This window comes from Sprattus sprattus, assembly GCF_963457725.1.
Source record: "Sprattus sprattus genome assembly, chromosome: 6".
Lineage (NCBI taxonomy): Eukaryota > Metazoa > Chordata > Actinopteri > Clupeiformes > Clupeidae > Sprattus > Sprattus sprattus.
In genome coordinates, this window is record NC_137925.1 from 8349020 (window position 1) to 8372977 (window position 23958).

Sequence of the window (23958 nt, forward strand, 5' to 3'; positions counted from 1 at the left end):
TTTTTGTGTTATGGTGAAATATCCCTCTGAACAATTGCGTAGTTGGATATACCACACCAAATAACCTCACCCCTCCATACCTCTCTGACCTCCTCCACATCAATGTCCCTACCCGGTCTCTCAGGTCTGCCTCCTCCATCACCCTGACCGTCGCCCGAGCCCATTTGTCCACCATGGGATCCAGAGCCTTCAGCCGCTCTGCTCCTCAACTCTGGAACTCCCTCCTCCCTGACATCAGGAACATTGACCCTAACTCAATCGCTCTTTTTAAAACTCACATCAAAACACACCTGTTTAGGCAAGCCTATAACCTGTAAAGGTCCTGCCAACTGAAGTTGTTGCTGTATTATGTATTATTCAATGTTTTATTCACTGTTGTAAGGCGACCTTGGGTTTCTTGAAAGGCGCCCTATAAATAAAATGTATTATTATTATTATTATTATTATTATTATTATTATTATGAAATCATAGAAATATAACTTAGGCTAACAGCATTGTTGCAATGGGGCGATGTGTTAGGCCTACAAATGTTTTTAGAACATTAAATTTCAAAATGCTTTACCGCTATATGGATTAAACTAAAGTAACATCATTTCGTTCATGCTGTTATAATCACAGTATTCTTGAGCTTTTACTTTGATTTCTTAACGTCTCGACCCAGAAATCGAGACCGGAAGTTACGTTCTGTGTTTAGGCTAGTGTTACGCTGCTAAATGGCGACGCCGTGGTGTACAGCCATGCGAAGGGCAATATTGATAACAGCCGATGTAGGGGCTAACATAAATGCTAGAGGACTTGCAACGACAGGTATGTACTTTCATATGTATGTTTCTTAGATTTGGTCCCTGTGGCTTTTTTGGAGGTGATTTTGATGTGCTTTTCAAATGCGTTATTCCCACTCACAGACAGACCTTGCACTCTGTCATAACATGGATTATGACTGGGGATGGTGGATGGAGGTTATAATAATAGATTAAAGCGAGCCATTTTCTTTCGCAAAAGTAAAGTTACATCTGTGGTATTCCGTTTAACTTCAGTGTTCCACCTATGTGAACGCTGTGTGTGTGTCTCTATGTTTTGGAATTTCAGCCTCTTTACATCGCCGAGTTGCTCCGCTCGGACCAATGCCGAACGAGGACATAGATGTGAACAACCTTGAGTCACTAGAGAAGTATCGCAGCTATGCACGGTACGTCCGTGCAGCCCAGGAGGCGAGCAAGAAGCCGGTGTGGTGGAAGACATATAGGCAATACCTAGACGCAGAAAATCCTGACAAAGGTAAGAATGTCATTTCAATTGATTAATTCAACAGAGGATACAGTCAACTACAAAACAACTGACATGCCAAGTACCATGCTGATCAATACATAGCTATCTATCTCAATACAAAACATATTTAATACATTGAACGAGCTTTACGTAAATGTGGTCTAAGACGAGCGAATTAACTAGCTAAAAAGCATTGAAAAACCTTGCAGATACCACCAACACTAGCCAGAGCTAGCACTGACAAGAGCTTACTAACATGTTAACTGGAGTTGTTGGGCTATATAGTTGGTAATGTTATGCTGTAATTACAGGTGGATTTATATGTCCTTCTCATGACCATATACCATCACAATGAATGTATAAATGATACTAACAGTAGTTTCCAGTAATACTGCTTTACCTGCTGTGTTTGGATCTATATTATATTAATCTCAGAATGACAGTTACTCAGTCCCCTGTTTCCTCCTTGCAGATGGAGAGCGTGTTGACATAGGCCTCCCTTTCAGACAAGGGTCCCGGCTGCAGGAGATGAGGGAGAGAAACAAAGTGATGAAGGAGAACAGAAGGAACCCCGAGCTAGAGAGAGCTACACGACTGCGCACACGTACGTGTCTCAACAGGAGCAATTAACCCCCTGCAGAGCTCCGTTTGATTGATAGTCGTGCACATACCGCCAGAGCTCAGTGTGCTAGTCCTCCACATACCACCAGTCTTCACTTCAGAGGCCGCTCTAACAAATGCCCCAATTCTGCTTCAATCACTGCTCAGTCAATCATACACTTAAAGGCAGAGATATGCTTCTTACTCTGACTGTCTCTGTGTAATGCCAATCTAAGGGATGTACAAAAAGCTGCCCTCAGACTTGTGCTTTTGCGTGGCATGCAGACATGCATCCAGTTGGCTAACTGTATTGCCCGCCAGTCAGAAGAGGCCTGTCAGTCACAGTGGGCCACCCTGACTTTCAAAAGGGGAGCTTTGACTGAGTGCTGAGGTGGTCTCTACTGACTCTCCAAAGGTAGGGTGGCCTCTCTAGACTGCAGATTACTGACACTCTCCGTGTCTGTCAGCTGGTTTAGAAGTATTTTCAATAGTACTGTTTCAGAGGGATCAGCAGTGTAATGAGACACACGCGCAGACACGCACGCGCACGCACAGACAGACATGCACGCGCATAGACAGACAGACGCGCACGCACACAGACACGGCCTCTGCAGGGTCGAGGAGGTGATGTCTAAAAGATGACGAGTATTAGTGGTTCAGGAGGTAGAAGAGTCGTTCAGCAATCGGAAGGTCGCTAGTTTGATCCCGCCTTCTCCTCACCAAGTGCCAAAGTGTCCTTGAGCAAGACACTGAACCCCCTGATGTGCAGGTTGGCAACTTAGATCGGTGTGTGAATGGGTGGATGTCTAAGGCATAGGGCGCTTAGAGTGCTCTATGAGTAGAAAAGCGCTATGTAAATGCAATCCATTTACCATGTTATGGGGACAAAACAATGAGGCATAAATACCAGGTAATATCCAGTAGCCCACCAAAAGCATTTTAATCATGTCTCTACCATTTGGCCACAAGAGAGAGCTGCCTTACAAGTTCTAGTTCAATTATATGGCATATTGTGAGGCCCTGAAGGGTGTAAGATAATTCCAGTTCAGTATAGTTTTATTAGGAAGAATAGGTACAATCTTTGAAATGTCTTGTTCAGAAACCAAGGTCTTTGAGTGGAAGAGCAGGCCTTGGAAAGTCAGGTCACTGCAACAGTAGCTTCTAGCTGTCCAGGACACGAGATGATTAGGACAGGAGAGAATGTGGCTTATGATACATTGTAGGCCTCTAGGGAGATAACATGTTCACATGGACATGTTTCACACCACGTATGACACATTTATGTCTATTTCTGCGAACAATAGATACATTAGGGTAGCGAACCATTGATCCCATGACCTATGTAACTCGAGGGGCCCATCAATGACATCAGAAAAGACACACAATAAGAACTGTACTTTCACAGCGGGAGAGCAGACTCTCGAAATCTCCGGTTGTGTTGACTTGGTGAAATTGATCAACTCATGTTCAACTCAACTGTATTTTTGTCGCAACTTATCAAGTAAAGCTCTACCTTGTTACAACAAAACTTCGTACTGGCGAATTTTCCAAGTCCTAAACCATCACGCAGAGAATACAAGATTTTCTCTAACAAGGGGCAGGGGTCTGGAGGGGGGAGTTAGTGAGAGAGTTTGGCAGGGTTTATATTGGCAGTGTGTCTTCTCAACTATGCAGCCTGTCCCCGTGGAGGCCCTTATAAAGTCTTGGTCGTGATGCACTTAAGTGCCTCAACTCCAGTCTGTATATCCCAAGGGAGTGTGAAGCTGTTGTTCTTTTGTGAGAAAAAAGTGCAGCTCTTATCGTTCTTTTTGTGACTGGCCATTTTTGTTCTATTACAGTTCTTATTAAGTGTGTGTGTGTGTGTGTGTGTGTGTGTGTTTGCTTTGCAGTCAAAAGTCCTGTGTTTGATTAAAAGTTTGTGTGTGTGTGGGCATACAACCCAACAGTGTGTGTGTGTGTGTGTGTGTGTGTGTGTGTGTGTGTGTGTGTGTGTGTGTGTGTGTGTTTTCAGAATTTGAATGTCAATGATTACTGATGATTCTATTGCATGTGAATAGTTACTAATTATTTTATTGCGTGTGAACGGTTACTAATGATTCTATTGCGTGTGAATGGTTACTAATGATTTGATTGCGTGTGAACGGTTACTAATGATTCTATTGCTTGTGAATGGTTACTAATGATTCTATTGCGTGTGAATGGTTACTAATGATTCGATTGCGTGTGAATGGTTACTAATGATTCGATTGCGTGTGAATGGTTACTAATGATTTGATTGTGTGTGAACGGTTACTAATGATTCTATTGCGTGTGAATGGTTACTAATGATTCTATTGCGTGTGAATGGTTACTAATGATTCTATTGCGTGTGAATGGTTACTAATGATTCGATTGCGTGTGAATGGTTACTTATGATTCTCCTGCTCCAAATGAAGGACTTGTGTGTCTGCTTTGCAGTTCAGATCCCTCTGGACCGAGTGAAAGAGGAGTGGGAGCGGACCAACGGGCCGTATCACATCCAGAGGCTGGCGGAGCACTACGGAATCTACCGGGACCTCTTCCCCATGGCGTTCTTTGTGCCCCGGGTGATGATGCATGTGCACTATGGCGATGATGCCAGCTCTGCAGTTTACTATGGCAACCAGTTACCGGCGGCGACGGTAAGATTTAAGGGACGACACAGACTTAGGTTGCGCAAAACACCATCAGCTAAGATAAGGTGTCCTTAAAATGAAATGTGTTACTTTCTTTTATTGTATGCCTTCAGAAGTTCTTTTTTCCATTAACGTTATAGTGATTAACAGGTAGCACAAGCAGGCATGAGTGCAGATGCTGTCATTTTGATTCTCTCTTAACTCTCTCTCTCTCTTTCCTTCTGTCTCTCTCTCTCTCTCTCTCTCTCTCTCTCTCTGTGACAGGCTGCCTCCCCTCCCAGAGTCACATATGAGGCAGAAGAGGGCTCGCTGTGGACAATACTACTAACTTGTCCAGGTACTAACTGACACACACACACACACACACACACACACACTTAATTCCCTCATTCAAGTCATACACGCTCCTTATGCCAATGTGGAGGCAGATGAAAGATGTGCTGTGGATTGAGCACAAAACCCCTAAGCCTTATTTATTTAAGCGCCCTTTGGACTGTGATCCACCAGGGGGCAGTGTGTCACTGTAGGCAGAGCTGAGGTAGAATTGCTCAGCTGGCCATATGTATCCAATTTACCTTGGAGACCAAATTCCCCAGTAGACTTGCGTCAGTCTTTTCTTCTGTTATCTACCCCTAGACGAACATCTGCAGGATGGGGAACAGGAGTACCTTCACTGGCTGGTGTGAGTATATTTTTTGCTTCACTATAAGTGTGTGGGAGTACACAACTATGTAAAGTAGTTAATTCTGTGTGTGTGAGTGCAACTGCTGTAGCTGCTCTGTTGGGTATATGTCTGTGTGTGACAAAGGGAGATTTTCTTGACATCACTGTTGTCAAGTTTGACCTGATGTCACCGTCACACATTGAATAAGAAAGCGGTCCCATAGATATCAGAACACATGTGTTTACACAAGGTTGATTGAGGAAGTTTGTTCCTCAGGGAGGCTCTCGTCTGGAAAGTCCAGTGGTGTGAGAGAGGTTGTCTTTTTCTTTTTTCCTTCTTCAGTGGGAATATCCCAGGAAGTGCTGTGGAGTCTGGACAGGAAGTATGTCATTACCTGCCGCCCATCCCAGCGAAGGGCACAGGCCTCCACAGATTCATCCTCGTTCTTTTCAAGCAGGATGCCCCCGTGGACTACACCGAGGACTGCAGGCTGTCGCCATGGTCAGTTCACGAGTCATAGATACTAAAACTCGTAAGACATCCGAAGAGCCCGACTTTTTGTTTTTACTGATCAATGATAAGGCACAGTGACCCAATCAGGTTACGTTCGACTTTTACTGATCAATAATAAGGCACAGTGACATAATCAGGTTACGTTCGACTTTTACTGATCAATAATACAGTAAGGCACAGTGACCCAATCAAGTTACGTTCAAAGTGCATGCAATAAAGATTTTATTCAGATCACATAAACTACTGTTCACACTCAGATCCACTCAAGTACAAGGATGAGGATAAAAGCGATGCAGAGATTATTATCGACATCATTACATGATTGGAAGTTATTCAGGTGAGTTTACCTGAGGTCACAGCACACCTGTGTTCATTCCCTCCCAGCTACAGCCTGACGGAGCGCACCTTTAAGACGGTCGACTTCTACCGCAAACACCAGGACGTGCTGACGCCTGCTTCGCTGGCCTTCTTTCAGAGCCAGTGGGACGAATCTGTGACCGACACCTTCCACACGCTGCTGAGTAAGTACTAAGACCCTCTCAGGCCTAACTGGGCCCAGGTAACAATCAAACCCACACTCTGAAAACCCCTACAATGTTAAGCCAGAGCCAAGATGGTTTCCGGTCTTACGTTAAACAAATGCACTTTCAAGTTTAATGGAGTTTCATGAACAGTCTCTATTTACCAAGTTTGTTGTTGTAATCTGAACTCTAGTGATTAAAAGAATGCTTTCAGCAGAAGCCTTAGTGCCTCTCTCTGCCACAAACATCTGGAACGTTTCACACACCTGTGATGTAACTTCCTGTTTTTCCCTGTTTCACCCACCTGTGATGTAACTTCCTGTGTTTCCCTGTTTCTGCAATCAGATATGAGGGAGCCCGTGTTCGAGTATGAGCGCCCCCCCGTCTACCACCCCCCCCAGAGAAAGTTCCCCCACCGCCAGCCCCTACGTTACCTGGACCGCTACCGAGATGGGAAGGAACACACCTACGGCAACAGATACTAATACACACCCAGAATACAGCCCCAGCGCTGCGGCCTCACACCACAGAGAACCACACGCCTCATGGTTCCTTCATACTGGTTCTTCTGAACATGTGTTCAGCTCCTTGGTTCCCTCATACTGGTTCTTCTAAACATTCTTTCAGCTCCTTGGTTCCCTCATACTGGTTCTTCTAAACATGTGTTCAGCTCCTTGGTTCCCTCAAACTGGTTCTTCTAAACACGTGTTTAGCTCTTTGTGTATTTGGGAAGGTCGGATGCTTGTCAGAGGAATTCTAATGCATAGTTATGGTTCTTGTTGAAATGTAACAAACACAACCTTTGTTTATAAAACATTCATAGTAATTGATTCACATGCTTTGTGTGTTATTGTATTGGGTAGACAGAGTGCAACTGGGACACCTCAAATAACTTAAAATCATTTCTCTCTCTCCTTTCCTCTCTCTTCTTTTCTCACTGCCCCCTTTAAAATTTGACACTCCGCAGACTGACCGCTAGATAAACAGTGTGATTGTGAAACTATTTATCTGATGGCGTGCAAGTGTCCTCCTCCCACACAGGAGACATTCTAGACAAGAGACCTGTGTGTGTGTGTGTGTGTGTGTGTGTGTGTGCACTGTGCAGTGAGTGAACCTCACAGCCGCGCTCCTATATTAAGCCTCCCTGCTCTTATACACACAACAGCTCCGTTGGAAGTCCTGGAAAAGGTGACAGAGTATTAAGATGAAAAGATCTTGAACAGCGATAGTGTTGCAACTGGGTCAAAAATTACAGGGCAAAGTGCCCAGATTCTGTTGTGCCAACTTCAGCAAAGGCACACCTGTTTCCTGTCAAAGGTGTGTCCGAAGGGCATCAGATACCAGGAATCAAATTACAGTTTTTTAAATTTAAATTGATTTTTGTATCTAATTATTCTGAACGCAAGTATGACTGTCCCAGTAAGTAACTACCACTCCATCCCTTTCTCACACCATTGAGAATGATCCATTATACAGTCCTGTTAAATCAATTATCTACCAATACTGCAGGTGCTGATCTCGTGCTAATAGTGGAATTTGTAACTTCCTATTCTACCTGTGTATTCCTAGTTTTGAGTTGAACTTTTCCACAGGCTTCATCTCATCTAGACCATTGCCAGCATGTTGCTTCATTTCTCAAAACAAATTATACAAATACTTAATCGTTACCGAATCCAACAAAAATAAGCCTCAACATTCCTGGGTGTTGTAATAGCCTAGTATAACCAGAGCTCAGAAACACCACACAGACAGAACCAGTCTTGTGTGAATGTGTGTGTTTTGCGCCTGACACAAGAGGAACGTGTCGTTGGCTGCAGCAGCTTGTGAGTAAATACTTGTATTGTATACAATACAGAGTGGAAAACAGGAGCATATTATATGTCCTCCTTACGCCCACCTGTGGGCAGAGATGAGGAAACCCTAACCTCACCCACACCCACGCACCTCCATTCTCACTGACGCCATGATGGCACTGAGCTACGCTGTGTGGGTAGGAAGAAGTCCCGTTCCTCTGGCTCAACTGGTACAGCAGAGTGGGAGAGTACCCATGTTCCTCAGATTTGTATGGCACATAATGGGATCATGACTCAGGGTTCTATATATTCCCCAGTTCTACATATGTAGTCTCACACAGTCCTAGGTGCCCAAGCTCTATATGGGAGCATAGGACCCTGGGAGAGTACATATGTAGAACTGGGGAACTTTGAACCCTTGGTTATGATCCCATTATGTGCCATACAAATCTGAGGAACATAGGACCCTGGTAACACCGGAATGCCATCATACTGATGAAGTCATTTGCATTCTGTGCTGTAAATTGCTTTGGATAAAAACAAAAATGTAAACACCTTTGCTGTACCCAGCATTCGTATAAATTTACTCACTTTTATCATAAACGATTTAAACTCCACCCCCACCACGTCCTCCTCCACCCATGCGGGATATCCTGGATATCCTGATGGTGATGATGGACATGGCTAAGGAAAAGTGGACGAAAGGCCACTTCCTGTGTGTATCCCCCTAATGGGACATGAAAAGAGTGTTTTACGAGGCCCTCCTTTAATGCACTTTAATTATTCTGAGCGCACAGTTTACTACCACACAAGTATGACTGTCCGAGTAAGTTATTGCCACTCCATCCGTTCAGTATTGACCACCTTTTTGACATGTTTTTTAAATGTTAAATTGCAATCTAAAATGATCCCCAGATATTTAAAATCAGATACAGATGTGAGCTTTTTTCCTACAATAAAGACATCAGGGTGCCGTACATTTAATGATTTCTTGGAGAAGAACATACAGACTGTTTTATTTGTGTTCAAGTGTAGGCATGACGTTTTTAGCCAGTCAGAGACATGGACCAATGCTGCCGTTAGTTCAGTGGCAGCCTGTTCTTTGGTTTTTGCATGTGTATAAAGAACAGTGTAATCTGCATACATTTAAACATTGATGGACACTGATGGTAAATCATTAATTTACATGCTAAATAAGATCGGCCCCAACACTGACCCCTAAGGTATGAAGAAAAGCTACTTCCAAAGTTTACACTTCGAGTCCTATCAGCCAAATATAACTTCATCCATTTTGTGGCTTCTGCTGAGAAATTAAAATATGATCATTCACAGTGTCAAACACCTTCTTAAGATCCAAGAAACTACCCCACCTCTATCCAATTTGGACTTAACATTTCCTAGGAAGTAGCAGTTATCGGTCTCCGTAGAGTAATTAGAACGGAATCCAAACTGCATTGGGTGCAGAGGAGTGTTCCCTAAGTTTAAGTGTGCTGTCAGCTGACTGCTGGCAGGCCATTCCATCCTCTCCACTCCCAAATTCTGGAGGTAGTCTCTGATAAACCCTGCTCTGTCGGGGCGAGCGTTGTTATCTTGTAGGACAGAGTTCGGTCCCAGACTGTGGAGATATGGGATTACCACTGGTTGCAAATCTCATCTTGGTATCTAGCTGTATTGAGACCAGGCAGAGAAGATTTGGCAAATTTTTCATGGGCACAACCCACATACTCAGCTCTGCTAATCATCCCCCAAATGCATGTTCCTTACAAATGTGGCACCATTTAAAAGGGAAATAAACAGGCTTTCCAACGGTATAAGATGTTTTGCCAATAAGCATTGTTACAACAAAGAAGTAATCTACCAAACACAAATGTCCTTACTTTATGTGCTATGTTTATAAAAATATTCCAACACTGCCTCCTAAAGATGGCACGACACTGGTAAATAAAATGGCAGTCATGCCTGTCACTCCACAACCATGACATGTTTATTCAGGTACTGGTCAGTCAAAAAGTCAATTAAAAGGACAGTGGTAAAATAAGAAGACCACGGCAGTCTCAACAGCAATGTGGCACCTGCTCAACAGCATTGTGACATCATCTCAACAGCATTGTGACATCATCTCAACAGCATTGTGACATCATCTCAGCGTTGCTGTGGGGAAGGAACCCAGCTCAGCCTCCACGCCCAGAACCCTGATACCAAGGTACAGTGTGCCAAACCCTCTATGAGAATATAATGACATAGCAGAAACGGTTATACATCAACAATTAAATGAAATGATTCACTAAATTCTAAATCTAGTTTCCACCAGTGTGAAGACATAATCATTGCATTCTAGAGTGATAATCAGAGCGCTGCAGAAAAAAAAACCATTTTAAATATAGCGTGTATGTATACATCTAGCAGGATCTCAGTCAGCTGTTTTGCCAGTTTTGTCAGTTTTGTTTGCCTGTTGCCTGTTTTTCTTCCTTTACTGAAGTACTTTCAGCACTCTTAAACAGCACTGTATTATTATATCATTGCAATTACAATTACAAAATAACACAACATAACTGCTATAACAGTTATAAAAGAATATACATCATGTTATTTATTATGGCTATAACAGCAATACTAGCAGCAGCTTCAACACTGGCCTCTGGTCCACACACCAAAGGGGTTTTCTCAAGACAGGATTCATGATTGATTTATGCACATTCAAAAACAAACACACTTTGCTTTAAAAGACAGGATTAATGGCTGACTTATGCACATTCAGACACACACACACTTTGCCTGAAAGACTACTAGGTTGGACTCTGCAGACGGACACAGAACTGTTTCGGCTTTGACCTCTTTATTCAAGCCAACTACTGACCAATCAGAGCTTAGTTTATAAATCAAATGGCATCAAGTTCCTCCTAGTTTGTTAGAAATGAAAACCCATATGAATAGGTAGTACTTTAAAGGCAATTTAATTTGTTTCATTCCAACCAAAGACAGGCATAGGATACAAATACTCAGGACTCTCACCAGACCTAGGCTGTGGTTGAATAGTCGAAGTATATAATATTTTAATCATTCTGCTCATTTGTAAAGCACTTTGAATAACCTATATTTATGAATTGTTCTTCATAAATAAACGTACCTTGCCTTGGGAAGAGACAACTGCAGTGCTTACTAAATCCCAACACACTCACACAAGCCAATGTAATTAGACAACAGCGATTGCTGTTGCTGTCGCAAGGAATTGTGGGACGGCCTTATCTCCTGTCCTTCCATAAAGGACGATCCCGTGTTCCCCTATGCTGAAGGAAACAGAGAGGAAGCACAGAAGCACCGAAGCACCTTCCCTTCAGCATGTACAGAACTCAGTTGGGAACCTTCCCACGCAAAAAAGACAATTCCACCATAGCCCTGTGTCCGACGTTAATTAACCTCAAGGAGCATAAGCCAGTCAGTGCTTTGTTGGAACAGGCTCCCACATCGGCTTAAGGAGAATGATAATCACAGCATAATAGTTTTAATATATAGTTCTGTGAAATATAGAGTTTAATGTTTATAATAATATATTAGTTAATAGTACTTTGTTTTGGGTTGGGTAGAGGACAGGGGAAGGGGGGGGTGCAGACGCCCATCTAAAGGCCCTTTGGGATGATTCAGGTGTGCTTCAAGCATCCAGTGGACGTCTCTGTCCCCAAACACCTGAGCTCACAGAGACATTGTTGGTGTCGGACTGATGGGTTAAAGCAGGCGTCTTTGAGCTGGGAGAACACGTGTAGAACAGACGTAGAACACGTGTAGAACATCAAGTGCTGTGAGATGCTGAGGGCAGGAATGAGAACGGCTGAACTCAGTGAGGCTGACCATTGCTGTACCATCCCAGAGATGCTTTTGAGACGTCTGTGAGATGCTTTTGAGACGTCTGTGAGATGCTTTTGAGACGTCTGTGAGACGCTTTTGAGACGTCTTCAGGCCCAGGCGACAGATAGCATCTCCTGCACGTCCAGCATCTTCTCCCGGGGTTTCCCCTGAGCCTCCCCTCTCCTCACTTCCTCATCACTTATCTTCTCCCAGTCACTAAACGAGACCGGACGCACCCCTGAAACACACGCACACGCACACACACACACACAAACACACACACACACACACACACACACACACAAACAAACAAACATACCCACACAAACAAATACACCCCGCATCAAGAGTCTAGATTTGAGTAAACCAACTTAATGGTCCTTGCTCATCCTCGAACCCCAGCCCAAACCCTGTGGCCCCACCATACATAAGAAAACATTGTCTTTTGACGGTAACACCCTCAGACAGATGTCCTTCCTGCCTATGGTCTGAGATAAGTATACAGTATACAAGTATACAAGTATAAGTATACAGTAACTGTATACGTCTCCACTGTCCCCTTAGGTACCAGTTCGTCCCCCTTTTGTGATGGAAAAATCCCTATTTACAAAAACTCCCCAACCCAAAGCTTTAGTATGACCTGCACACAAAGACCAAATGGCTTGACCTTATGCCATGGATGGTTCGTCTTGCAGGCTGATCTTTTAGCTAGACTGAAGTCACTTATTCACAAAAAGGATGAAACTGGTGTGAGTGAGCTTTTACGGGGTTGACATACAGTATTTTGACAAGAATCAGATCAGATGTCAAAAAGATGTTTAAGTGTTTAAGTGCAATACAACAAAATGCTTAAGTCCATTATTGTAGTAAAAAATGCCTTTTAAGGGTTTATAGTTTATGACTGGTGGGCCACATTATTAGCCTGGCCGTTACCAGACTGTGACTCCATTTCTTTCCGTCAGTCAGTCTGGGCCAACCCAATGCATTTTGGTTTCCGAGATGGGCGGGTGCTTATCTTGAGGTTTATAATCATTGGAGTTCCCTTAACCAATCAGCAACGTTTAGTAAGCATTCGGTAGATTAAACTCTTCCCAAAGCCAGTTGGGAGAAGAGCTACGACGTCCTTTCTCATCATAAAACTTACAAGACAATCCTCTTGTTCTCCTTTTAATTGTCTGATGTTCTCGAGAGTTGAGACAACTTCTCCGATAGCTTTTCGTGTCTCTTCCTCCGTAGCCATTTTTGCTATACTGTTAAACTACAAACTCGGCTGGACTACATGCAACTCGGCAAGGCGAGTTTTGCGTCACAGCTCTGAACTGTTCGCTGATTGGTCCAGCAAAATTTTGAGTTCTGCAAACGATTGTCAATGGGGCTGGGCCAGACTGAGTATGAGCTTGAAATCAATTCAGGCGGAAATACGTAGGCTGGTGTCACCAGGCTACCACATTATAGCAATGTCCTATACAAGAAAAGCCATCATATCTATCCTGGTTCTGTCTGGCATACCTTTTTTCTCCAGTAGGGGCGCAATGCCCTGCGCTCCCAGCTTTGACTCCGATATGTCGATGGCTCCTGAGTCAAGGTCCTGGAGCAGCACGCGCCCAGTGTCAAAGCTGTCATTCATGGTGGTTGCTATGACACCGGTGGGACCTCTCTTCACCCAGCCACTGCAGTACAGACCTGCAGCAAGAGGAACAGAACCCGCCAGAACCAGTGAGAATCCGACAGAACCAGTCAAAACCCAATGGAATCATGTGACCCAGGATCTGAAAACTCAACCCTCAAAGAAATGCTTAATTGATGATTCACTAAATAATTCAATCCTATATAATTTAAGAGATACTACACACACACAGAAAGAGTCAAGTATTGTCCGTCATAGAAGGCCGTCACTTCACTTTAAGTTACCTTAGCTATGCATACTTATTCTACATGAGTACTGTAAGATAAAATCAAAATAAAACCAATATAATCTCATGAGAAAAATGGCAAGTGAGGTTCACATGGGGAGAATACACAAGAAATGTAAGACTTCACACCTTAGAAATGCAGTATGTGTTTTTACTGTGTACAGAGGGTACCAGAAGATATTAAACCATGCATGATTTCATATCTTTTGGTATCCTCTGTACACAGTTAAACCACAAGGTGTTTTGGTACCTTTTACTGCTGGTCTGATTGTACTGTGCACGCTTCCTTATTTCTGTTTTATCTCACTGACATCTAGAGTTACGGCCTGTGTTCCAGTTTATTATGCGTTATGGCCTGCTTGTTTTCTTGCTGCATTTCGAAGGTGTGAAGTCTTAAATTTCTTGTGTATTCTCCCCATGTGAACCTCACTTGCCATTTTTGTCATGAGATTATATTGGTTATATTTAGATTTTATCTTACAGTACACTATCGCTTACATTATTCACACACACACACACACACACACACACACACACACACACACACACACACACACACACACACCTTGCATTATGCTTTTTAATACAGTTATGAAACAGCTGTGCTTTGGCTGATGTAGCGATCACTCCAGGTCCAAGTGAGCAAGGCTACTTCTGAAACCTTCTAAAAGTGTCTCTGAGGAAGAGACAAGTTGATGTCCCTTAGTCAGAAGCTGCTACACCACCAACACCAACTGAAACTGTTAAAGTGCCACTTAAACTTCAGGGTAGTTGAAGTAGTAGTAGTTTTTTTCCTATCCACTGTAAGGATAGAGGACAGGGCTGACCCACCTGTGGTCTCCTGGACGCGCCCCATTGTGTTGGGAATGATGGCTTTTCGGGGGTCGAAGGGCACAGCGGAGTCGATGGGTAGGCTTTTGTAGCCAATGCTGCTGATGATGACGCCACACGGAATCTCCTCCACCTCGCCGGTGGGCACAGCACGTGCCTCGTCCCCCAAACCCTGCACATACCGGAGCATGAGCAAGGCAACAGTGGCTCCGCTAACAGTGGCTTCGCTACCAGAAGCTCCGCTAACAGTGGCTCCGCTTAACTGTAAGGAACCTCTGAGATCTACAGTCTACTCTGCCTGGGGTGTTCCAGGAACCTGGTTTACCACTGCGCCACCTTAAAAAGCCACGCACACACACACACACACACACACACACACACACACACACACACAGACACACACACACGGCCAGACACAGACACACAAGGAAGAGCGGGCCTGAGAAGACCATGGTTCTCTAAACTGGCTGCAGACCAAATTATACCACTACCCTCCCTATCTGCAGACAAACTTAATGTGCAGTTTCAAACACGGAAAATAATAAAATAAAGAAATATTTAATCAAATAAACAATAACTTTGCCAAAACCCTGCTTGGCTGGCTGCCTTGCTGTCAGACGATTTATGAGCGGTGAATTCCCACTTAAAATTCAAAATTTTAAGTACCTGAGAACGATGATTCCATTCTTTCCCATGTAACAAACACACACACACACACACACACACACACACACACACACACACACACACACACACACACACACACACACAAACACACAAACCTCTTCCGGTTCAACTTCAGCGCCGTCACATGGTTTCTGTCACATGGTTTCTGTCTGATTTTACAATCATCGCTCATTTTACAGTCATAGTCACCAGTGTTCTTTTAAGGGCAGGGTCACCACACCAAAGACCAACAAACACTGTAGTAATTATTCTAGTCATGAGTTTCAAACACGGTAGTAACTAATCTAGTCATGTGTTTCAAACACGGTAGTAACTAATCTAGTCATGTGTTTCAAACACGGTAGTAATTAATCTAGTCATGTGTTTCAAACACGGTAGTAACTAATCTAGTCATGTGTTTCAAACACGGTAGTAACTAATCTAGTCATGTGTTTCAAACACGGTAGTAATTAATCTAGGCATGTTTTTCAAACACGGTAGTAACTAATCTAGTCATGTGTTTCAAACACGGTAGTAATTCCTCTAGGAGTTTCGTAAGCAATCAAATGCTTAGGATCTCCTGCCACTTGCCAGGATGTTGACCAAATCATAAACTTCCCTTAATCATGAATTTTAGATATTAGAAGATTCCTTCTTCCCTCGAGATGATACTTAAACTAACATCAAGTATAGTGAAAACGGCCGAAAGTATTCTTTTTATTATGTGTGCCTAGTTATAAATACATAGATAAATTACAATCACTCTAACATCACCACCTACATATCATATGAGTAAGTATACATAATAAAAAGTATATAAATGCTTTGCAAGCACTGATTTATACCCACATTATGTATTAGTAATTACTGTATATAATACCCACATTATGTATTAGTAATTATTGTATACAAAACCCACATTATGTATTATGTATAGAATGATGGTGGTGGTGCCCTCTGACCTCCAGCTTGTTGAGGGCCAATCGGATGGCAGCGGCTCGAGTGCCGTCCGCGTTGGGCAGCACGTCCAGTGGGCTGCGCAGGAAACGGAAACCCCACTTCCTGTGAGCCTCTTTACCAGCCTGTTCCCTCAGTGCCTTCAGCATCAGCTCTGTGAGCCTCTTCCTGGGCCGCGGTAGGTCTGCACACACGCACACACACACACACACACACACGAAGGCAGGCACACACACACACACACACACACACACACACACACACACACTCCATTCAGTAAGTGGTTACATATTTATTAACCAGAACCTGATATTTACGGCATTAGGTGTGACGACACACACACACACACAGACAGACACAATACCCTACCATAATCCACACCCATTACCTTATAGCTAGTAATGTAGCAGACGCGTTTATGTAGCCTTATAATTGTATACTTATGTGCACTTTGCACAACCAGGAGAATAACAGCAAGACTACCTGTCGTAAGGCACTGCCTCACTTAGCTGCTCACAACTCTCTATCAGGGCCAGCAGGTGGCGCTAGAGTCTCCGCTGGATGCAAGGCATAGCTGGCTGTAGCGTCATCTCTAATTAGGCACCAGCAATGACTGCTGTGAACTTAACTGATGAGCTACTGGGAGGACCAGGAATGTTTCTCTCGTGCGAGGACTGGCGGCCCTGCAGTCACATGTAAACAAACTGCTGATGACCCCAATCGTTCCCAAGGGAAAGAAAAGAAGAGGCCGTTTGAAACTGCTGTTAGCCAAGCAAGGGAAATACCAGGGCCTGCCAGAGATTGAGTTTGACGGGGTGTGTGTGTGTGTGTGTGTGTGTGTGTGTGTGAGAGAGAGAGGGAAAGTGAGTGAGAGAGGGAGACAGTCACATGATGCCAATATGACGCCAATCTGCCCCATGTGAGCCAATATTATGTCTATTATCCTATGTGTTAATGATCTGCCTGTACTCTCAGTGCATTTAATCACCAGGGCACCCTTTGAAGTTCAGTATGTTAGGTGCGCACACACATACACACACACAATAATTAATTAGAACACACACACACAATAATTTACTGGAACACACACACACACACACACACACACACACACACACACCTTTTAAGGCCTCATTAACACCATGAAAGTCGTCAGTCAGCATGTCAGGTTGTGTTTCGGGCAGGTTCACCATCTCACGCAGTTCCTGTAAAAAGACATGACTTGTCACTTCCCTTATCTAAAGTGAACACACACACACGCACACACACACACCTACACACTCTGATAGACATAAACATTTCTTTACACCTCGCACAGCTTCTGTTAAAATGTAACTTGAAGAACATCTTACAGCTTTATAGCTTTTCTAAAGGTAACAGCTCCAGTCGAAGTCGCCATCTCACCATATGGAAGCAGCACATTCACACACCCACACACACATACAGAGTAACACAGAGAGAGTAATCAGTATTTTTTTTTTTTACAGTTTAGCAGATCATTTATATCAGGCTCATTATCTTTCAACTCAAGACACACACACACGGGCACACACACACACACGGGCACACACACTTCAGCCAATCTTCTTAATCCTGCGCCCTGCACCCTCTGGCTGAGGCAGGAAGCGAGTGGGTGTGATGTCATCGTGAGATTCAGTGGGAAATGCAAAGGCGTATCAAGTCCTGGATCAGGGCCAGCACTGAGCTCAAAAGTTCAAAAGTAACTGGTTGGGTGGGTTTCTTTGTTTGTTTGTGTGTGTGTGTGTGTGTGCGTGCGTGTGTGATTGTGTGCATGTGTGTGCGTGTGTGTGCATCCAAGCGTGTGGCTTGTTCGCGGTGGGGTGGCGAGAGCGAGGGCTTGAAAATAATTTAAACTTTTCACAGAAACACCATTACTCAGAAGAGGCTGGATGGACTGGCTATGCTGCCAATGGGACAGATTGGTGACTGATATTTATTTTTCATGATCTATCCCATTGAGATACAATCTCTCTCCTGCCAGGGAAACCTTTCACCAAAAAGGCATTGAGAAATCTGCAGGCCAGAAGGAAAGGAGGACAAAATGTATGCTTGTGATTAGGCAACACTACAGCAGTACTACTGGTCAGTGATTGGGCAACACTATGGCAGTGCTACTGGTCAGTGATTGGGCAACACTACATCAGTGCTACTGGTCAGTGATTGGGCAACACTACAGCAGTGCTACTGGTCAGTGATTGGGCAACACTACAGCCGTGCTACTGGTCAGTGATTGGGCAACACTACAGCAGTGCTACTGGTCAGTGATTGGGCAACACTACAGCCGTGCTACTGGTCAGTGATTGGGCAACACTATGGCAGTGCTACTGGTCAGTGATTGGGCAACACTACAGCAGTGCTACTGGTCAGTGATTGGGCAACACTACAGCCGTGCTACTGGTCAGTGATTGGGCAACACTATGGCAGTGCTACTGGTCAGTGATTGGGCAACACTACAGCCGTGCTACTGGTCAGTGATTGGGCAATACTACAGCAGTGCTACTGGTCAGTGATTGGGCAACACTACAGCAGTGCTACTGGTCAGTGATTGGGCAACACTAAAGTAGACCTACTGTTCAGTGATTGGGCAACACTAAAGTAGACCTACTGGTCAGTTATTGGGCAACACTAGAGCAGTGCTACTGACTAGTGATTAGGCAACATTATTGGGTCAGCATACTTTCGTTCCTTGTCTAAACATTATTATTCTGACAGCATACTTTCGTTCCTTGTCTAAACATTATTATTCTGACAGCATACTTTCGTTCCTTGTCTAAACATTATTATTCTGACAGCATACTTTCGTTCCTTGTCTAAACATTATTATTCTGACAGCATACTTTCGTTTCTTGTCTAAACATCATTGTGTCAGCATACTTTCGTTTCTTGTCTACATACTCAGATTCCTTTTAAAATCATTTCATTGTATTCTCCTTTGTGATAGCAGGTGTGATGAGGCGGGGCGGGGCGGAGTGGAGCGGAGCTGAACCGGATCAAACTGAAGCCCACTTGCCTTGATGGTACAGGCCACTTGCATCGGCCCCCGACGGCCCACTATCAGAACCCTCCGGACCTGGCTATTGGCCAGGGCATCCAGAGCAGCCTGGGTAATGTCGGTCTTCTGCAAAGACACACACACACGCACGCACACACACACACACACACACACACACACAGGGACAAACACACACAGACAGGGACAAACACAGCCACACACACATACACAGAAGGACAAGCACACACACACAGGGACAGACAGGCGCACACACACACACACACACACACACACACACACACACACACACACACACACACACACACACACACACACACACAGGGACACACAGGAACAGACAGGCACACAAACAGACATAGGGACAGACAGGCACAGACACACAGACACACAGACACACACACACACACACACAGGGACAGACAGGCACACACACACACACATAGGGACAGACAGGCGCACCCGCACACACACACACACAGGGAATGACAGGTACACACACACACACACAAGGGGACAGACAGGCACACACAAACACACAGGGACAGAGAGGCACACGCACACACACACACACACACACACACACACACACACACACACAGGGACAGAGAGGCACACGCACACACACACACACACACACACAGGGACAGACAGGCACACACACACTCCCTCATAGGGACAGATAGGCACACACACCCACCCACATAGGGACAGACAGACAGACCGACACACACACACACACAGGGATATACGGGCACACACACACACATAGGGACAGACATGCGCACACACACACACACACACACACACACACACACGCACACGCACACGCACACGCACACGCACACGCACACGCACACGCACACGCACACACACAGTGAGGTTATTGTTTGGTTTCGCTCTTCTGTCGTGAGAAAAGCAAATCAGATAAATAGGGACATTTTCACAATCACACTGTTTATCTAGCTGTCAGTCTGCAGGCAGGAAAAATGCAGACAGTCAAGCTAAAAATCAGGCCAGGGAACTGCTGAGAGAAAGAGAGAGGGAGAAAGAGAGAGAGGGAGAAAGAGAGAGAGAGAGCGAGAGAGAGAGAGAAAGATGATGTGAGAGGAGAAAGGGGAGGGGCAAGAGGGGAGTGGTAGAGAAAAGGAAAAGGGGAAGAAGAGAGAGAAAAGGCAAGAAGGAAGTGGGGAAGAAAAAGAAATGAAAGCAGAGATGGTGTGAGAGACAGGATGAAGGCGGTCAGTAACCTTCAGCATGTCCAGCGGGGACAGGAGTATCCTGGCAACATCCACGGCAACGTTTCCCTGACCCAGAATCACAGCTGTATCATGGCTAAGATCTGGCCGGAGCTACAGGGGGAAGAGACAGAGATAGATACAGACATAGATACAGACACACACACACACAGACAGACAAACAGAGACCGACAGTCAGTCAGTCAGACACACACACACACACAGATTCAGACACAGACACACACACACACACAGACAGACAAACAGAGACCGACAGTCAGTCAGTCAGACACACACACGCACACCACACAGACACAGACACAGACACAGACACAGACACAGACACAGACACAGACACAGACACACAGGGAGAGTGATTGAGATCAAACAGGCCACCCTTATAAACAGTAAACATGTGGCTATTCGGTCCCGTCTGCGTAAACACATTGTGACTAACTGGGTCAAACCTGCTAAACCCTGACAGGAAATATTGCAACGTCACAGACCTTTGTTGTGGCTATCTTCCCTTGCACACCTCAGGAGTGCAACACCAAAGAGCGGAGCGCTACTCTGGGTTAGCGGAGCGCTACTCTGGGTAAGAGGAGCGCTACTCTGGGTTAGCGCAGTGCTACTCTGGGTTAGAGGAGCGTTACTCTTGGTTAGCGGAGCGCTGCTCTCGGTTAGCGGAACACTACTCTGGGTTGGCACAAGTTGAAAATATGGGTTGTGTATATCTGTCCCGCTCCGGGCAGGATTGCGCCCATTTCTGGCGTAAAATAGCAGTCGTAAACATAAAACGGTATTTACTAAGGGGGCGCAGCGCATATTAACGCTTTGTGGGTGTGGACGCGGAGGACACAAAAAGGTGGGTGGAAACATGCGCAAAATTTGGGAGGAGCGAAGATAAGTGCGCCTAATGATGTATTGCGGGGTATTTACTAAACTGCCTGGCAAGCGCACATCTCTGATTTGCGCGCTAATTCTCCGCCTCCTAAAAGCACGTCTTAACCAGGAAGCGCATTTTCATTGAGTCTGAAAACGTTGATATGGCAGCAGTGATAAGAGAAAGGCGAAGATAGAAGACAGAGACAGCGCACAGAAATCATTTTTTCAACTCGTATAACACATTTTCAGTTAAATGATTAGACGGTACAGGTTAACCAGCCACGCAATACTCAATTACTGAACCAGATTAGAGACGACATCTAACCCTCCAACCGGAGATCACATTCCATTCAATCAGTTGGTAAACATTGCAAATATTAGCACCGAATCATTTCAAACAGTTATAGTATCAGCAGTTGATATATCTCAGCCTTCACAAATATTCACACAGGTACTCGAAGCATTGCTATGGCGCACTGGTCAATACATTTCCCCACTGCCAAAGCTGAAATTATAGACATCAAACAGGACTTTTTTTGAAATCGCAAACTTTCCGAACGTAACATGAACCATTGATTGCACCCACGTCCATATATATTGTAGTGAACCCATGTCCCTTGTAGAAATTATTAATCTCGCCATGTACACATCTATATTGTTATAATAGACAGTTTATGCATTAATGCCACCAATAGCATATTCTTTATAATCGTGTTCTTTTAAACATCTTGCTGTAGGTGATGGCGGGCAGAACAACAATTTTGCAGTGCACACATTGAATCAGGTTCAGTGATTGAGCGAACGTGAACCAATATATCTATCTCCACTGCGCTGAAGCTTAATGTTCTCTTCCTAAATAAATACCACGAAAAATGCGGAAAAACACCGTGCGTTAATTTGCGAACGCAGATTAAGAAGCGCTCGCATATTAGTAAATCAGGCCCTCAGTGTGCCACAGCATGATTCCCATAGTCCCATCCAAACTGTAGAGACATGACATCAGGGTCAATACACATCTACACAGAGAACCATTGCTTGTTATTGTGTGATGCTGTATTCACACGGCCTTGGTTAAAATAGCACCCATCTTCCTGAGGATATGAGTAAGCCTGTGTAAACAGCCCTTTGGCTTCAAACACAAAGATCTAATTAAAAGAAAGTATGGTTTTCAAAGCACTTTGTAGGTTGTGGTGGACAAAAGTGAACAATAACTAGCTATGTCACCATGTCAGATACAAAAGTCAGTGTAATCATTTCTTCATTATAGGGTTCTTTCTACTCTCTATTCTAGGGCAAGCTCTAACAGGTACTTTGGGCTCTGGGGGACATCTCAGATCTACATAGAACTCTTTGGAGCTGCAAATAAGCCTTTTTTTTGTGTTTATTACATTTTACATCACATTCACATGTATCCCTTTAGCAGACACCTTTATCCAAAGAGACTTACAGTTAGGATGCACATTTAAAACAGGATGTTTATTTCCTGGAAGTCAGACTCATGTTCTATGTGATGTCAGACCCATGTTCTGTGTGATGTCAAACTCATGTTCTGTGTGATGTCAAACCCATGTTCTGTGTGTTGTCAGACCCATGTTCTGTGTGTTCTTAGCACCTTGCTCTACCAGTTGGAACAACAAGAACATTTCTTTGCCAGCCAGACTGGTTCTATGCCTTTAAATAAGACACTGTGAGATTTTAACACTCAGTATGCAGATGAATACGTGTGAGGATATCAACTACATTTGGCCCGCCTATTATGAAGTGTATAAGAGCGTCAGCGGACATCAGTGTGTGCAGGGAGGGTGTGTACGGTGTGTGTGTGTGTGTGTGTGTGTGTGTGTGTGTGTGTGTGTGCGTGTGTGTTTGTGACCGTCAGTGGACATCAGTGAGTGCAGGGAGGGTAAGTGTACGGTACCTCTCTGTTGTAGGGCAGCCCGTTGTACCAACCCACAAAGTCTTTGGCGGAGTAGACGCCAGGCAGGTGCTCACCCGGCACGCCCAAACTGCGGTTTCCTTCGGCACCGTAACTCTGCCAGAGAAAAAGAGAGAAGCACCATCACATCACCGTAACTCTCCCAGAGAGAAAGAGAGAGAGGCACCATCACATCACTGTAACTCTGCCAGAGGGAAAGAGAGAGAGGCACCATCACATCACTGTAACTCTGCCAGAGAGAAAGAGAGAGGGGCACCATCACATCACTGTAACTCTGCCAGAGAGATAGAGAGAGAGGCACCATCACATCACCGTAACCAAGAGAAGCACCATCAGGGTTGGACTAGAGTGGGTGACACTCCAGCAGACATTTGCTTTCCACGGTCACTTGTAAGCTTGCTGTATCTACAAGGTGTTATCCTCACACTCTGCAACATGACGGGACGTTATTTATTGTTAACGGTGGTATACTAATCAATAAAATCCTCACACTCTGCAACCTGTCATGACTATGTTAATCGTTAATTCTGTTTATTGATTAGATACATTAATACATGGGATATTAATAGCCCAGAGGTGACAGTCTTTCCTCAGGACTGCAGTTAAAGAGCACAACCCATTCCTATTCAAAGAAATCTACATCACA

The 23958-nt window shown here is 44.4% G+C and overlaps 2 protein-coding genes across 2 annotated transcripts in view; one reads left to right on the forward strand and one right to left on the reverse strand.

The window, feature by feature from the left end:
* Positions 1 to 694: 694 nt before the first annotated feature.
* Positions 695 to 7052, forward strand: mrpl38 (mitochondrial ribosomal protein L38). The gene is made up of 9 exons (XM_080840413.1): positions 695 to 808; positions 1091 to 1279; positions 1743 to 1874; positions 4328 to 4530; positions 4789 to 4861; positions 5161 to 5206; positions 5531 to 5689; positions 6086 to 6222; positions 6568 to 7052. The coding sequence occupies exons 1-9, from the start codon at positions 715 to 717 to the stop codon at positions 6705 to 6707; spliced, it is 1173 nt and encodes a 390-aa protein (XP_080696539.1). The 5' UTR covers positions 695 to 714; the 3' UTR covers positions 6708 to 7052.
* A 3008-nt stretch (positions 7053 to 10060) lies between these two features.
* fdxr (ferredoxin reductase) overlaps positions 10061 to 23958 on the reverse strand; it is a 20924-nt gene continuing 7026 nt past the window's right edge. Inside the window, exons 6-13 of the mRNA XM_080841249.1 lie at positions 23295 to 23408; positions 20507 to 20608; positions 19257 to 19364; positions 17346 to 17430; positions 16231 to 16409; positions 14603 to 14774; positions 13368 to 13541; positions 10061 to 12096 (exon numbers count right to left, since the gene is read on the reverse strand). Of these exons, the coding sequence (XP_080697375.1) occupies positions 11966 to 12096; positions 13368 to 13541; positions 14603 to 14774; positions 16231 to 16409; positions 17346 to 17430; positions 19257 to 19364; positions 20507 to 20608; positions 23295 to 23408 (1065 nt within the window). The 3' untranslated portion in view covers positions 10061 to 11965. The remainder of the gene's footprint in view (positions 12097 to 13367; positions 13542 to 14602; positions 14775 to 16230; positions 16410 to 17345; positions 17431 to 19256; positions 19365 to 20506; positions 20609 to 23294; positions 23409 to 23958) is intronic.